The 17960-nt window shown below is 43.1% G+C and overlaps 1 protein-coding gene across 1 annotated transcript in view; it reads left to right on the top strand.

Annotated features, from left to right (window-relative positions):
• TBC1D2B (TBC1 domain family member 2B) overlaps positions 1–17960 on the top strand; it is an 88842-nt gene that overhangs the window by 41938 nt on the left and 28944 nt on the right. Inside the window, exons 4-5 of the mRNA XM_061158892.1 lie at positions 13921–14084; positions 17535–17767. Coding sequence (XP_061014875.1) covers positions 13921–14084; positions 17535–17767 — 397 coding nt within the window. The remainder of the gene's footprint in view (positions 1–13920; positions 14085–17534; positions 17768–17960) is intronic.

Below are 17960 nucleotides of genomic sequence, written 5' to 3'. Positions count from 1 at the left end.
TTCCGTTTATCAATACAGTCGAAACTCTCCTAACCAGCTTCCACCAGCTCCCCTGTTTACCTGGTATTTTAAGTTCTTTATACAGAGCCGTGGTCCTCAGTGACTGCAGGAGATTAAGGGCTACTGTAGGGCACCCTGTGCCCCTATTCCCACTAGCCAGCTGCAAACTTACCAAGAGTCGGCTGACTTTGTTCCTAACTAGCTAATGCTAACTAGTTGTACATGTTCTTGTAATTATATAATTGAGTGAAATACTTAGTGAACCCATAAGATGTTAAAATCAGTTGCTTTTTCTGTGAAAAAGCAAGTTAAATGCTTGGGGGAAATTTGGTAAAGGTGAGTCACTGAAAAGTTGCCAGGATGTGGGTGACACAGTTGGTGAAAGATAGGAGGAAGAAAAATTGTTCAAAACCTGTAAAGATTCTATGCTTAGATTGTTTCACAACTGTAAGTCCCTAATCTACTTTTTAAAAAGAAGCAAAACAAATTTAGAAAAGTTAGATAGTATCTTATGGGTGTGATTTATCCAAGAAAGAGACCAGGTTGCTGTGGTCAGTAGCCCCAGACTCAGGAAGAAGCCTTGGCTGGCCTAGCTCAGGGGGCTGGCACGTCAGTGCATGCTTGTGAAGGCATGTGTGCCTTCACCGGTTCATGTGCTTAAGTTACTGTTAAATGGTTTCCTGCTTTAAAACAATGTTTCCATTAATCTACTAATAGTCCAGATCACTTCAGGTAAAAGAATTGGCTCTCATGTGCAATTCTGGCTGACCCTTGTGTGAGTGTGCATGCTCGGGGGTGGGAGTGTGACTGCCCTGGAGCCGTGCAGAATTTGAGCGAGGTGGGTATGCGTGGGAGGTGCTCGGGCTGCAGCTGTGCTACAGGTTATGTGGTGGCGGTGAGCACAGCCCTGTGGTTCTGTGGGTCTGGACTGGGCGTCCATCCAGGCGCTCAGCCGTGCCTGACACACGAGTGAGCAACAGGAGTGGGGTCTTACTGCGGCTCGTGCTCTTGGTAGTCAGCCTGGGTTTTGGAATCACAGCTCTGCTACTCATTAACTGTGTGATGTTGAGCCAGTTTCTTAACTTCTCTGAGCTTTATATTCTCCATTAGTAAATTGGCATGTGTGTGTTTGTGTGTGTGTGTGAATACCCTTCCCTATTGGTTGGGTGTGAAGGTTAAGGTTATTAATAAGAACTGCCTGGCTGAGTGTCTGACTCAGTGTAAGTGCTCAGTAGAGAGTGCTTACCCGATCCAGTGTTGCTGGTATTGCTGCTACTGTCGTTACCCTGCCTTCGTTGAGCCAGTAAGTGAAGTGGGTCTTTATTATCCATCAGTGGAGAGGGTGCCTATCTGGAGGATGGGTGTGGAGACTGGGTTGGCTAAGGAAGTGTCCTTATCCTTCCAGTCTTGCCTCTGATGGGTCTTCCGCTGGCCCTGCCGCTAGCCCTGCTCTGACCCTTTGTTTTTTCTCCCCCTTTGAGCCCTCAGGCCAGGTAGATACAGTTATTCCCATGAATTGCTGGTGCTCTCAGGAGACTGTTCTGGTTTGGCTGGCTAGGACCATGGCTGGTGGCTCATCTTGTCTATAGCAGAGGGCCTGGCCTAAAGCAGGGGGATGACTGGTGAATTTGGGGAAGTCGTTCATGCCCAGTAGCTGTAACGTGGTATTCATCTGTGGTTTTCCCTATAAAGCTGAGCTATGTTTATACCAAGAAAGAATTTAGTCACCATACTGCTGCCCCACACTGACGATTTAAAGCCTGGCCTCCCAGAGAGGCGAGTGTGGAGGAGAGTGGCCAACTCCCTGGCTGGTGGAATTTCAGTGATTGCACTAGCTGGCCGGGCTGTCTGTGCCCTGCTGCATCAGCGCCCAGTCCTTGCTGACATCTCCTGGGAGTGGGGTTCACGCTCAGCACCTCTGTCCCAGGTGTCCTTGCCACCTCCACTGGCCACGCACTTCCAGGAACCCATGCATCAGAAGGGGCACGGTTGTGTGACACCACCCTGAAAATCGCTGCAGTTGTGAGAGGAGCGATGGCTGTGGCATACAGCCCTGGCTGGGATGTGTGGTCATCCTCCTTGACGCGGGAAACAGAGAACTTAGGTGCCTTGTTCAGGGCCACCAAGGGAGGACAAGATTGGCCCACGTCTGCCATGGTCTTGCCTGGAGAATCCCAGGGATGGGGGAGCCTGGTGGGCTGCCGTCTATGGGGTCGCACAGAGTCAGACACGACTGAAGCGACTTAGCAGCAGCAGCAGCCATGGTATTTAGAATTGGGGGCTGGGAAGGAGAAACTGCCAGCACCTGTTACCCTCTGCAGGGCCTGGGCCCACCTGTGGCAGGAATCCTGTTCTCAGTGACCTCAATCGGTCCTCACCACTAGTTCAAGCTTTGCAGGAAGAGTCTCCTCGCCTTAGGCTTCAGGCCGTACTGCTGAACGTGGCCTCGAGGGCCAGAGGGCTCATCTCCCCCTTCTGCTTCCTACCCACCCACCTTCCACCCCTCCCCAGTTTCAGGCCTGCTTGACCTCTTTCATTTCTGCAAACACGCTGTCTTCCCTACAGGCCCTGCCTCAGGCTGACTTTTTGCTGGGAGGACTCCCTCCTCCTGGTGACTCCCGGTCACCCTTCATAGGAGCCTCGTTCTACTCACCCCTGTGCTTTCGTTCACAGCCTTACTTCCACTTATAATTATCCTGTTTCTTTGTGTTCTTGTCTGTGGCCCACCTCCCAGGTGGGGGCTGGGAGCTCCAGGGGCAAGGACCCTGTTTGTCCTGGCTAGGTGTATCCCCAGCTCTTCACGTTGGCTCTAGTGTGTGGCGGGTGTCTGCAGCCTGCTGGAGGAAGGAATGATGAATGAAAGAAAGGCTCAGTACCCTTCTGGCCCAGAAACATTCTCTGTTCCTGCTCCTCAGGGTTTGTCTGTCCTCAGCCCTGCACACGTGTGTGGGTGGCACTGTCCATACCCTCCTGCCAGGGACTGCAGTTCCTTGGGTGCTGTATTTTCTATTTGGCCTCCTGGGTAGGGCTTTCTCTCTAAGGTAGGGTTGTTTACCTTTTTGACTGGGAATCCAGCAGTCAAATAATATCTATTCATACATAACGGCATAGTGTTTGTAAGCACACAAAACAGACAGACATTTCGTAGAATTTTAATTATTACATCTAGTAAGGCTAAGTACTGTTTTTTCTTCCAGTGTATTAAAACAGTTCTCATCATGACCTTCAAAATTGATTTTGTGGCTCTGTAGTTCAGTCTCCTGACCTGCTAATGGGTTGCCACCCATAGTCTGAGAAACGCTGCTCTGAAGGCTGCCCTGGCTGTGCACTCCCGCTCTCAGTCATCTTTGCGTCTTCTTCTCCCCTCTTCCTGTGTGGCATGCATGCTCCCTTGGATAAGAGGTGGTCCCTCCCTGCCTTTGAGGCACTTACAGTCCTCAGGGGAGACAGACGGGCAGGTAAGGAGTCCTGTCACAAGGCACTGTAGGATGCAATTGAAGGCTGAACCTAGCATGTCACCCTCCCTCGGTGCACTGAGAGGGTGGTGGGGGAGATGTTTGGGAGGGCAAGGCTGTGCCGTGGAGGATGAGTTTTAACTTGGGACTTGGAAGTGTGAGGTGGGACCTGCCAAAGGAAAGGGCAAGTGCAGAGACACCTTTGCAAAGGTATGGAAGGCAGAACAGGGTCTCATGAGTTCACCAGTTCATGTGCTGGGAGCATAGGGTGCTGAATGGAGGTGATGACTGAAGAGTTGCTGAAGAGGCCAGGAGGCCCAGGGTGAAATGATGTGGTAGTTAGTGTCTGTCCTATGGGCAGCAGGGAACCAGTAGAGCTCTACCTGCCCAGAAATTCTATGATGAGATTATTTTCACTTTGATTCTTTTTTGTGGGGGTGACAGTGCACATTTTTTACCCCCCATCAGTTCAGTTCAGTCGCTCGGTCATGTCCGACTCTTTGCAACCCCATGGACTGCAGCACTCCAGGCCTCTCTGTCCATCACCAACTCTCGGAGCTAACTCAAACTCATGTCCATCAAGTCAGTGATGCCATCCAGCCATCTCATCCCCTGTCGTCCCCTTCTCCTCCTGCTTTCAATCTCTCCCATAGGAAACCCCAATTTATATATTTTTCTTTTTTTTTCTTAATATATGTATTTTATCCAAGTATGGTTGACTTACAGTGTTTTAGGTGCACAGCAGGGTGATTCAGTTATACGTACACACATATGTTACTTTTGAAATTGTTTTCCATTATAGGTTATTATAAGATAGTGACTATAGTTCCCTGTGCTATACAGTAAACTGTTGCATATATATTTTTTTTAATTAGAAATCTAGCATTCTAGTAATACTAAGTCAAATGTGGAATCCAAATGTCATAAATTTTTTAGTTAGGCAAAAATCTGTAAGTTTTGTAGGGTATATATTTTATATATATATATATATGTATACAAAAGCTTTTCTACTGCTCTTGCTAAAGGGTTGAGAAAGAACATCAAAAAAAAAAAAAAAAAGGAAGGATGGAGAAATTGGAAAACATGAACTAAATGAAATGGGAGCACTGAATATGAAATAGAAAAAGTGAAACAGACTAGATAAAACTAAAAGATCATCATATAGTCCAGTTGTTTTTAAACATGAGGCAGTGAACATTTTATTAGATGTTTGTTCTGATGACTTTAGAATTGGTGAACTCATTATCCATATTAAATGTATAGGATGATTTCGAAAGGGCCTTTCTGATGACACTTCTTTCCCAAGTCATTATATCAACAGTAAATATATTTTAACTTTAGACATGATGCTCCAAACTTCAACGCCTGTTGAAATATGGACTGTAACAAAAAGTAGTCTTGCAAAGCCCATGGTTCTAAGGGCAGTAGCTTGTTGGAGACCGGTTGTATTTGTTTGCTCTGGCTGCTGTTGACAATTACCATAAACTCGGTGGGTTAAAACAACATGAATTCATTCTGTTAGAGTTCTGGAGGGCAGAAGTCCAAATCAGTCTCACTGGGCTAAAGTCAAGGTGTCAGCAGGCTGGTTCCTTCTGGAGTCTCTAGGAGAGAACACATCCCTGGCCTCTAACTCCTGGAAGCTGCCAGCATTCCCCAGCCCATGGCCACATTGCTCTACTTTTTCTCTCTGGTCCCTTAGCCAGCTCCTCTTCTTATAGTGGTATCTTCCTGTGCCTCCCTCTTATAAGGACACTTATAATAACATCCAGGGCTGTCTCAGATCATCCAGTCTAATTTCCTCATCTCAAGATCTCAGTCACATCTGCAAGTTCCTTTTGGTTATTTCTGCCTTTTTTTTTTTTTTTTTAAATAAATCATTTCAGATAACATTGTCCTGGTGTCCTTGTACATATGTCTCCATATCCTTGTGAGGATCTCTCTGAATCATTGAGTGTGCAAGAGGAGACACTGCATCTTTGGATAGCTGTTGCCAGTCAGAGCCCGGCCCGCCCTACTTTTTGTTTCTCTTGCTGGGGCTTGTAGTCAGGAGGGATAGAGCTGATTGGGCACTCCGGAGGTAGCCTGCCCTCCTTTTGCAGTTGTCTTCCTGCCGTAGGCAAGGTGATGATAGAGCCCCGACGTTGGCTGTGCAGGGTGTTTGTGGAGCTTTGAGCTCTTAAAGGATTTGATGAGGTATTTTTTCCAGCCATTCTGTCAGCTTATAAGATTCTAGCTGATTATCAGAGTCGAAATGAATATTGAAATTATTACTGTTTTAGATAAACCTTTTAAACTGTATGTAGAAAAATTGAACTAAAATATGTGAACCTTAGAACCAGAGGTTTCCTTATTAATTATATAGTTGCTGGCGTTTGGGTTTTTTGTCTGTTTTTTACCTTTCATTGGAGTTCAGTTGATATGCAGTGTTGTTGCTGGTGCTGGTTTGTAAATGTTCAGCCTGATGCAGCCATCAAGGTGACATTTGGCTGTCCGGTGGTCCCTGACTTTACCTTTCAGATCAGAGTAGCTTAGTGTTTATTGAACAAAACAGCAGGCACCTAGTACGGTGCCTGGAAGGACACAGAAGTTCTGCTCAAAGGTTTGTCAAATGACCTTGGTTTCTTTGAAGAACAAGCACTGTCCAGGAGTGGCCTCAAGCATCAGCCAGCAGAGCCCTGTTATACTGGTTGTGAACTCTTGAGTAGTGCGCTGACTCGTGCAGAGCCCTCTGCTGCCGGGAGGGGACAGGACAAGGGGCTTGAGAAGCGTGTGCTCTACTGACCCCCATGCAGCACAGTCACAGAATTGGCTCTCACCACATAAGATCGAAAAGCAGCAACTAGTGTTTCAACTTAAAGAGGCTTTCGCTTTGAGCCTGATCCCATTTCTTCATCACCTAAGGCTTGGCAGGTGGTACCTCCCGCAACCAAGGCTCAGTCCCTTGGCTGCAGGTGAGAGCATGGTGTTTGCACATGTGGGCCCCAAGACAGGGTAGGAATGTAGGAATGGCATGGCCAAGCTGGGGAAGTCCTAAGGCATGTAAATCGCTCATCTCTCTCCCCAGACATGTTCAGTTCTTCCCTGCTCTCTCAGTCCTTCTGTATCCCTTTAAGGACCAGAGCTGAGTAGCATAGTTCTAAGGCTCAGGCAGATGGCAAGAAGAACTTAACTCCTCGAATCGATAATGATGGAGATAACCTGTGGCATGTGAGTGAACGCTGCTGTGAGACCTTGGCTCTGACAGGGCCAGGGAAACTTTACCGTGTAGAGGGTCCAGGGGTGCCTCTACTCAGCAGTTGTATCAAAGAAATGAGAAAAATCATATGAAGCTTTTGTGAGAGTTTCTTTTTCTTCTGAGCAACTATTTTGAAATAGCTTTCTCCCCGATGGTGTAATTTTTATAAAATTGGACTTTACCACAACATTGCATATTGGGTTATAGTGGGGAATTTCTTGGGGAATTCCTCTGTGCAGTTGTCTGTGAATTTCAGTAGAGTGAGGGAAACATAAGTGTATTAAGTAATTTCTCTACATTCTTCTAAATTCTTAAAGCACTTTGATGAAATTCAAACAAGGCAAAAAAATCATGCTTTCAGAAATGTAAAACATTGAAAAAATGACTGTTTTACATGAGAATATGACCTGATTTACACTAGAGTTGAGGCTACCTCCCTCCCCTTACCTTTAATCTGCCTCAGAAAACTAAATGATGCACATTTCTTCCTCTTCTTTATTTTAATAACCTTACTGAAGTGTAATTTACCTATGTTAGGTGTACAGGCTGATGGAGTTTAGAAATTATACATAGTCATGTAAACACATATATAATCAAAATATAGAGCATTTCCACCACCCTATAAAGTTCTCTCGTGCCCCTTTATATGAAATTTTTAAGGATTTTGTGTCTATGGAATCATGCTATGTGTAGTCTTTTGTATTTGTCTTCTTTCATGAGCATCATCTTTTTGAGACTCATCTATATTGTTGAGTGTTTTCATAGCTCTTTCTTTTTTCATTGCTGAATAGTATGCAGTAAGTATGGATATATCACAATTTGGTTATGCATTCACTAGTTGAGAGACTTTTGGTTTATATCCAGTTTGTGGCTATAATAAATAATGCTTGCTCTGAGTATTCACATCCAAGTCCTATGTGTAGTTGTTCAGTTGCCAAATTATGTCCAACTCTTTGTGACTTCATGAACTGTAACATGCCATGCTTCCCTGTCCCTCAACATCTCACAGAGTTTGCCCAAGTTCATGTCCATTGAATCGGTGATGTCATCCAACCATTTCATTCTCTGTTGCCCTCTTCTCCTCCTGCCTGCAATCTTTCCCAGCATCAGGGTCTTTTCTAGTGAGTTGGCTCTTTGTTTCAGGTGGCCAAAGTATTGGAGCTTCAGCTTCATCATCAGTCCTTCCAATGAGTATTCAGGGTTGATTTCCTCTAAGATTGACTGGTTTGATCTCTTTGCTGTCCAAGGGACCCTTAAGGGTCTTCTCCAGCACCACAGTTTGAAAGCATCAATTCTTTGGCACTCTGCCTTCTTAATGGTCCAGCTCTCACATGCATACATGACTATTGAAAAGACCACAGCCTTGACTGTGTGAATCTTGGTCAGCAAAGTGGTATCTTTGCTTTTTAACACACTGCCTAGGTTTGTCATAGCTCTCCCACCACAAAGCAGTCATCTTCTAATTTCATGGCTACAGTTGTACATCTGTGTGTAGGCATATTTTCATTTTTTGGGGGTAAATATGGGGGATTGGGATTGATGAGCTCTTTAGTTGAGTGTGTATTCAACTTGTTAAGATACTGCCCTACTGTCCTCCAGTGGCTGCACCGTTCTGTGTTCCCATGAGCAGTACATGACCTTTGCAATGGTTGCACATCCTTCCCAACACTTGGCATTACCAGTGTTTTTAACTTTAGCCATTGTAGTGGGTGTGGTTCGGTTCAGTTTTAAGTTGCATTTCCCTATTGATTTATAATGTTGAGTATCTTTTCCTGTGCTTGTTGGCCGTCTGTGTGTCTTTGGAGAAATGACTGTTCAGGTCCTTTATCCAGTTTTTAATTGGGTTGTTTTTTCTTTTATTATTGAGTTGTAAGAGTTCTTTGTATTTTCTGAATACAATTCTCTTATCAGATATAGGTTTTGCAAATATTTTTCAAAGAAGAAAATCTTTTTAATCTCGATAAAGTTCATTTTATCATTTTAATCTTTTACAGATTGTGTTTTTTGTGTTCTGTATAGGAAATCTTCGCATAACCCAGTGTCACAGATATTTTCTTGCCTCTTTTCTTCTAGAATTTTAATGGTTTTAATTCTTATTCATTTATATATTTTAAGTTAATTTTTATGTGTTATGTGAGGTAAGGGTTGAAGTTTATTTTCCCCCATACAGATAAGCAATTGTAGTACCACTTTTTGAAAAGACTGTCTTTACCCCATTGAATTTCTTGGCATCCTTGTTGAACATCAGTTGACATTCCATTTCAGTTCCAGTTCAGTCACTCAGTCATATCTGACTCTTTGCGACCCCATGAACCACAGCACGCCAGGCCTCCCTGTCCGTCACCAACTCCCAGAGTTTACTCAAACCCATGTCCATTGAATCGGTGGTGTCATCCAACCATCTCATCCTCTGTCGTCCCCTTCTCCTCCTGCCTTCAATCTTTCCCAGCATCAGGGTCTTTTCCAATGAGTCAGCTTTTTGCATCAGGTGGCCAAAGTATTGGAATTTCAGCTTCAACATCAGTCCTTCCAATGAACACCCAGGACTGATCTCCTTTAGGATGAACTGGTTGGATCTCCTTACAGTCCAAGAGGCTCTCAAGAGAGTCTTCTCCAACACCACAGTTCAAAAGCATCAGTTCTTTGGTGCTCAGCTTTCTTTATACTCCAACTCTCACATCCATACATGACCACTGGAAAAACCATAGCCTTGACTAGATGGACCTTTGTTGACAAAGTAAAGTCTCTGCTTTTTAGTATGCTGTCTAGGTTGGTTATAACTTTCCTTCCAAGGAGGAAGCGTCTTTTAATTTCATGGCTGCAGTCATCATCTGCAGTGATTTTGGAGCCCCCCAAAAATAAAGTCAGCCACTGTTTCCACTGTTTCCCCATCTATTTGCCGGTCCCAAGTGATGGGACCAGATGCCATGATCTTAGTTTTCTGAATGTTGAGCTTTAAGCCAACTTTTTCACTCTCCTCTTTCACCTTCATCAAGAGGCTCTTTAGTTCTTCACTTTCTGCCATAAGGGTGGTGTCATCTGCATATATGAGGTTATTGATATTTCTCCCAGCAATCTTGATTCCAGCTTGTGCTTCCTCCAGCCCAGCGTTTCTCCTGATGTACTCTGCATATGTTAAATAAGCAGGGTGACAATATACAGCCTTGACATACTCCTTTTCCTATTTGGAACCAGTCTGTTGTTCCATGTCCAGTTCTAACTTTTGCTTCCTGACCTGAATACAGGTTTCTCAGTTGACATTATTACTTGCTTAACATTGTACTATGCTTGTTAGTTTTCTTCCTTTCTTTCCTTTTGTCTTTCTTCTGTTTTATTTGGATAGTTTCTGTTCCACTGTCATCACATTCACTAACCTTTCCTTCTGTGGTGTCACATCTGCTATGAATCCCATCAAGTATATTTTCACCGTAGACATCGTAGTTTTATCTCTAGATTTTTAAAAATTGAAGTGTAACTGATTTACGATGTTGTGTTTCAGGTGTATAGTGAAGTGTTTTAGTTATACTTTTTTGAGTTTCTTTTCTATTATAGGTTATTATAAGATATTGAATATAGTTCTATGTGCTATACAGTCAGTCCTTGTTTATTCTATATACAGTAGTGTGTATATGTTAATCCCAAACTCCTAATTTATCCCTTCCCACCTCCTTCCCCCTTTGATAACTGTAAGTTTGCTTTCTATGCCTGTGGGTCTGTTTCTGTTTTATAGATAAGTTCATTTGTGTTAGTTTCTTCGATTCCACATATAAGTGATATCATATGATATTTGTTTTTCTCTGTCTGACTTAACTTCACTTAGTATGATAATCTTTTAAGTTCAAACATGTTGCTGCAAGTGACAGTATTTTTTTTTTTTGAGGTTGAGTAATATTCCATTGTGTGTGTGTGTATGTGTATGTGTGTGCTAAGTGGCTTCAGTTGTGTCTGACTGTTTGCAACCCTATGGACTGTAGCCCACCAGGTCCTCTGTCTTTGGGATTCTCCGGGCAAGAATACTAGAGTGGGTTGCCATGCTGTCCTCCAGGGGATCTTCCTGACTCAGGGATCAAACCCACATCTCCTGCGGCTCTTATATTACAGGTGGATTCTTTACCACTGAGCCACCAGGGAAGCCCCGTTTGTGTGTGTGTGTGTGTGTGTGTGTGTTTATGTATGTTTACACAGTACATCTTCATTATCCATTCATCTACTGAAAGGCATTTAGTAGGTTGCTTCCATGTCTTGGTTATTGTTAATAGTGCTGCAGTGAACATTGGGGTACATGTATCTTTTGAATTAGAGTTTTCATGTTTTCTGGATATATGCCCATGAATGGGATTGCTGGATCATACGGTCACTTTAGTTTTAGTGTTTGAAGGAACTTGCATACTGTTTCCCATAGTAGCTGCACCAGTTTACATTCCTATCAACAGTGAAGGAAGGTTCCTTTTTCTCTATACCCTCTCTGGCATTTGTTATCTATAGACTTTTTGTTGATGGCCATTCTGACTGGTGTGAGGTGATACCTCATTGTGGTTTTGATTTGCATTTCTCTAATAATTAGCAGTGTTGAGCATCTTTTCATGTGCCCGTTGGCCATCTGTGTGCCTTCTTTGAAGAAATGTCTTATTTAGGTCTTCTGCCCATTTTTCTGTTTGTGTTGTTGTTTTTAAAAATACTGAGCTGTATGAACTGTAAGCTGTTTATATATTTTGGAAATTAATCTCTTGGTCAGTTTCATTCTTTGCAAATATTTTCTCCCATTCTGTAAGTTATCTTTTCATTTTGTGTATGGTTTCCTTTGCTGTGCAAAGCCTTTTAAGTTTAATTATGTTCCATTTGTTTATTTTTGCTTTTGTTACCATTACTCTAGGAAGTGGACCTAAAAAAATATGGCTGCAATTTATGTCACAGATTGTTCTGCTTATGTTTTTCTCTATCTCTAGAAGTTTTGATTTGAGTTTTGTAAACATCTTTCATATCTCTATTTAACACTTTAGCTTTTCTTCTAGCTTCTCAAACATGGGGAAACAGTTTTAATAACTTTTGAAATTCTTTTCTACTAATTTTATTACTTGTCATTTCTGAGTCTGTTTATTGATTTTTCTCCTTAAAATGAGTTCTATTTTCCTACTTCTTTTCAGGCCTGATAATTTTTTTTTTTATTGAGTGTCAATATTATGAGTTTTACCTGAGTGCTAGATTTTTTTGTGTACGTGTTCCTACATACATGTATCTTTTGTTTATTTATTTAGTTTTGGCTGTGCTGGGTCTTCGCTGTTGTGTGTAGGCTTCCTCTAGTTGCAGCGAGTGGGGCTGCTGTCTAGCTGTGGTGCCCAGGCTTCTCGTGGTGGCTTCTCTTGCTGCAAAGCACAGGCTCTAGGCTCTTGGGCTCAGTAGTTGTGGCGCACAGGCTTTGTTGCCCCTTGGCATGTGCGATCTTCCCAGACCAGGGATCGCACCCATGTCCCCTGCATTGGCAGGTGGATTCTTAACCACTGGACCACCAGGTAAGTCCTACATATATTCTTAAGCTTTGTTCTGGAATGTAGCTTAATTATTCAGAAACAGTTTAAAACTTCTGAAGTTCATGTTCAAGCTCTTTAGGTAATATAAGAACAGCCTTTAGTCCAGGGACAACGTCAGTAACCTTTTTCTGAGTACTCTACCTGATGCCGCAGGAGATCCCACTCTGGCTGGTGGGGCTTTGCAGTATTCCTGGCCCTGTATGAGCCTCAGGGATAGTTCCCTCTGCTCCTGTAGGGAGTTCTTTCCCCAGTCACAGGTGACTTTCTTACACACAAGCCTGATACTACTCAGCTGGAGACTTAGGAACCCTCTGACGTTTCTGTAGCCCTCTGTAGAGCCTTCTCTCCAGTACTATGCCATCTGAACTCCACCTGTCTTGGGAGTCCCATCTCTGTCTTATCAATTCATGGCAGAGCGCCCCTGGATTCCCACTGCCAGCACTGTGGCCTGGAAGTCTCTAGGCACTGTCCTTGGTCAGGGGAAGGGCTCGCCTTGTTCGCGTTCCACCTCTCAGGGGCCATTGCCCCGTGCAGCCTGATGTCTGAGTGTCTGAGAATCATTGTTTCCTCTGTTTTGTTCGGTTTGTCAGTTGTTTCAGATGACTATAAATCTAGTTCCTCTTAGCCCATCCTTACTGGAAGTAGAAATCCCAACCAAATTTTTAGAAGTTTTAATGAAATAATTTTATCACACAGGCAAGTGTAGATTGTAGTGAGTTGACTACCTGGGTAGCCACTACCAAACTATGTAACATTGTCATATTTCTGCTGCACTTTTAAAAGCACAAATTAAAACATTACAGATACAGCTCATATCCTCTCTTGTCTCCACGATCTCATTCTTCTCTTGCCTTTCATGGAAGTAACCAGTATTCTGTATTTGATAATTATCATTCTTATGTGGATTGTTAAAGTTTTGCTACATATGTATGTATCTATAAATGATGTCTATTAGTAGTATTATCTTGAAATTTAAAAAGTAACATGAATCATGCCGTTCTTCTGTTTTTTTTTTCTTTTCTCGTTCAGCATTTAAAGAATATTTGCTTCATGTAATCTTAGAATGTACATTCTCAAGGACCAGAATATTTGTTCACTAGCAAATCCCAAACACTTAGTGCCTGACACATAGTAGGCACTTAATTAATATTTGTTGAATGAACAAATTCACTTTATGATGTATAGTATTTGGTTGTATGAATATGCTACAGTTTATTTATCCTCTTGTCAGTAGATGTTTAGGTTGTTTGGGATTTTTGCTGATATGAACAGTGCTGCAGTGGATATTCTTGCTTGTGTCTCCTTGACACATGTTGAAGAATTTCCTGCTGAGTTGTTGGGTCTTAGGGTAAAAACCTCTTCAATTTATCTGTATGTTGCTGAAATGTTCTCCCTGGCAATAGTTCCAATTTATACATGCCGCCAGCAGTGCATGAAGAGTTCTCATTTCTCCATATCCTCACCAACATTTGCTATAATCAGATTTTAGTTTTTGCCTGTCGTATATATGTGATATTTGTTGTTGCTGTTGTTCAGTCACTAAGTCGTGTCTGACTCTTTGCGACCCCATGGACTATAGCATGTCAGGACAGCTTCCGTCTTTCAGTATCTCCTGGAGTTTGCTCAAATTCATGTCCATATATGACATTACATTTTGCTTTGCCATTTTTAAAAAAGTTAAACATTTTGTTTGTTCCAATAGAAATTCAATGTCTTCTTTCCGTCCTGGGAGAGGGCATAATGATAGTCGGAGGAGTGTGTTTTACACCAATGAAGAGTGGGAGCTTCTAGAGCCGAGCCCTAAGGAACTGGAGGAGTCCATGGTGCAGGAAGAAAGGAAGAAGCAGGTTCCTGAAGGCAACAAAGGTATGGATGTGGTCCCTGTTGTCTGTCACTCTCGCCTCTGCCATCTGTTAACCCCTGATGCTGTGGGAGACCCTTTGGTCACAGGTATCACTAGGAGCATGAGGCCCAATGGGAGTTATGTTCTCTCTGTGGGAAACAAAACATAACAGCTTAAAAATGAGATGTCACAAGAAATAAATAAATGTCCTGTCCTATGGTTCTGAGACTTTTTCAGGGAATGGGAAATCCAGAAGTCGTGGTGTGCTTTACGGAAATACTGTTTTTTTTTTTTTTAAAAAGAAAACTTTCTATTTATAGAAATGTGTTAATGCACACAAAAGTAGAAAATGTAGTGTCATATTCCACAGCTTTGGCTTCTTTCTTCTCTGAGCTCCTGCCCTTCCTGGCATCTATCAGCTGGGTTATTTTAAAGTAAATTCTAGATATTAATCCATTGCATGTGTAAAAATTTTAGTGTGTATATCTAAGAGATGACTCTTTAAAAGAACCATAGCTTCAGCATTAAACCTAAATACAGCTACAGTAAATCCTACTTGTCTTCTTCTCCAGTCATTCTGTAATTGCTTGCAGTTGGCTTGAGCAAATGAGATGCTAACAGGGCCCCAAGTTTGTTTAGTTGTGTGTCTTTTTAGGTCTCTTTCAGGCTGAACAGCTCTCTGTTTTCTTTTTGTCTTCCATTTACCTTGCTCTGCTTATTGAAGAAACAGAGTCTTCATGCTGAGGAATTGCCCACATTCTGAATTTTGCTGATTGTATTTCTGTAAGGTCATGTAACAGGCTCCTCCATCCCTGTATTTGCTCATACACTGTTTACACTGTACGCAATATTTCCTGTATACACTATACACAGTATTTCCTCTATACACTGTACATAGTATTTCCTGTATACACTGGTCGCTAGAGCAGAGGCCTGCACAGATTCAGGGTTGACTTTTAATTATGACTAGAGTATATTTTGGGGTGGAGTAGGGGCTGAGGGTTTTGTTTATTTCTTGTTGAGTCACATCTGGAAGATGTAGTATCTGGTTTTCCCTCTTTCTGTGATACTAAGCTCCATCAGGATTTAAGGCGTCAGCCTGACTCATTCATACATTTCTCCGTCAGCATTTTGTTAAGCAGCCTTTCATGGTCCCACAGCCATGGATCCATTGAGGGAATATCAATGTTTTAAATGTAAAATAGCAATACATAATTTTGATATTCTTCCTTGTGCTTGCTTCTGGCACAGGCTGGCAGGAATAGGAGGCAGAGTTTTAGGAAATCTTTACTGAGAGCACATGTTCACTAAAGGAAATATTTTTCTGTCCCCTGGGAAAGGACCACCATGACTTGCTTTGGTGGGGAGTTCACTTATGATCTGCAGGATGATCACATGGAAGCCTATGGTCCAGTGTGACGTAGTGAAGATATGGCCAAGCTGAGCATGCCTTGTGACCCAGTGTGTGGCACAGCTCGGGGTGGGGGCGGGGGTGCATCCCGTAGAGGGGCTCCTTGTGAACTGGGAAAACCTCCTGGAGGAACAGGGATTGAGGCTGGGGATTTGGATTGTTCAAGGTAAGTATTGTTGGTTCTGATTTCCCCTAGAGACTCTAGGGATGAACTGGAAGGGTGAACAGTAGCAAGACTGGAAAGGAAGAATCAGTGAGGCTTAGTGACTTGATTAAGGCATGAACTGCCAGCACTGCTGGAGGGCAGGGCCTTCTTAGTCTCTGCTCAGCCCCTGGCCCTTTGAGAGGGAGCCCATGTGAAAGACACAGAGAGACAAAGATGTCTCTGATTTTTATCTTGTTAATTCATGGATATTTCCTGTGAATCAGGAATCAGCCCACCAGCTTCTTGTCCATGTTATTCATGGGAAGTAAACTAACCTCCATGGGCTTCCCTGGTGGCTCAGCGGTAAATAATCTGCCTATAATGCAGGAGATGCTGGTTTGATCCCTTGGTCAGGAAGATACCCTGGTGAAGGAAATGACAACCCACTCCAGTATTCTTGCCTGTGAAATTCCAAGGACAGAGAAGCCTGATGGGCTCCTGTCAGTGGTGTCCCAAAGAGTTGTAAACAACTTAATGACTGAACAACAACAACAGCAACAAGCTAATCTTTATACATCCAGAAAAGCCCTCTAGTCAGAAATGCATAGCTTGATGCATTTTCACAAAGTGAACATATCCATGTAGCCAGCACTTACTTGAAGAAACAGGAGAGTGCCAAGGGCCAGCCCCCGTCCCCAGACCCCCTTCGAGTGACTGCATCACCTCCCACTCCCTCCACCCCACAATCACCATCCTGACTCCTAACATCGTAGATTTTGTTTTGCCTGCTTTCTAAATTTATAGAAATGGAATCTGTATAGTATGTACTCTTGGGTCTCCTCTTTACATTTTTAATATATATTCAAACCCATCTACACTAGAATTTATTTGGCTATCTTAGTATTTTTAAGAAAGAGAATAAAATGGATTTACAATTAAGAAAACATAAACTTGGGTTTTTTGTGGGATTTTTTGGTTTTTTCTTTTTTAGTAAATACAGATGAGCAGAAAGCAAGCAGCCAGGGATCCCTAGTGTATCTCTAAGTCCTGCCTGCTAACCTTGTAGATGCAGGCCCTGCCCTCACTGAGGTGCCCAGGGGAAGGGATACTTTGTGCTCAGGATGCTGATGCTGTAGGAACTTGGAGCAACTGTGTTTTCCCCTGGTCTGTGTCTCTGTTCTCTTTGGTCCTCAAAGTACCTGAAATTGGAAAATGGTGATGTGAACATATAGGCTTCGAACGGATCTTTGGAGAAACAAACTTAACATTACAAAAGAATCTTGAGAGAGGTATAGTACAGTTTTGTCATAAATTCCTCATTAGTACTGATGTACAGTCTAACCTTTTTTTTCACCTGTCTTAATGCAGAAATTGAGCATTAAACATGAAACCTCCCCTGTGGTCTAGTGGTTAGAGTTAAGTGCTTTCACCACCGTGGCCCAGGTTCAGTTCCTACTCAGGGAAAACGTTCTCGGCTTCCCTGGTGGCTCAGTGGTAAAGAGTCTTGTCTGCAGTGCGGGAAACCCAGGTTCGATCTCTGGGTAGGGAAGATCTCCTGGAGAAGGAAATGGCAACCCCCAGTCCAGTATTCTGGCGTGGAGAATTCCATGGACAGAGGAACCCGGTGGGCTATAGTCCATGGGGTCACAAAGAGTCACAAAGAGTCAGACACGACTGAGTGACTGACACTTTCAATGCAAAAATTGAGCCATCAAATAGAGAAAGTTTTCCTTAAAAGTGATCACGTGAAAGATCATCTTTGGTTCTAAGTTTGGTTGTCATCAGGAACGAGGTAGGAGCACAGTGATACACGCAGAACTCCTTAGACGATGATATGAATGTATTTTAATGTATTTTACTGGAATTTCAGAAAGGAAGATCGGGGCTGAACTTAAACAAGCTTTTATTTTTATGTAGGAATAACTGGCTCAGGATTTCCCTTTGATTTTGGACGTATTCCCTATAAAGGAAAGCGCCCTTTGAAAGAAATGATTGGATCATACAAAAATCGCCACAGTATTGGTGACCCTTCACCCGAGGTGCCATCAGGCAGTGGCAGCACCAGCAAGCCGGCCTCTGAGATGCAGCTGCTTGTCCAGAACCAGCAGGAAGAGCTAGAAAGGTTAAGAAAAGACTTAGCCAGTCAGAAGGTAATTCTCCTTCCTCAACGTTTGTGTGGTATCTCACATCAGCAAGCCAGGGACCCCGGCTCTCTTATTTCTCTGACTCTGTTACTTCCCAGAAGGTGCTTTTCCCCTGAGAGTTATGTATTGCCGTGGCCACTGATGTAGGCCCTACTGCTCTGCTTGCTCGTTTACTCACAGATACTTGAAATTCTGAGGA

Source organism: Dama dama, chromosome 13 (genome assembly GCF_033118175.1).
Source record: "Dama dama isolate Ldn47 chromosome 13, ASM3311817v1, whole genome shotgun sequence".
Lineage (NCBI taxonomy): Eukaryota > Metazoa > Chordata > Mammalia > Artiodactyla > Cervidae > Dama > Dama dama.
The sequence above is the reverse complement of the archived record's forward strand: the minus strand, read 5'-3'. Positions and strand labels throughout refer to the sequence as shown.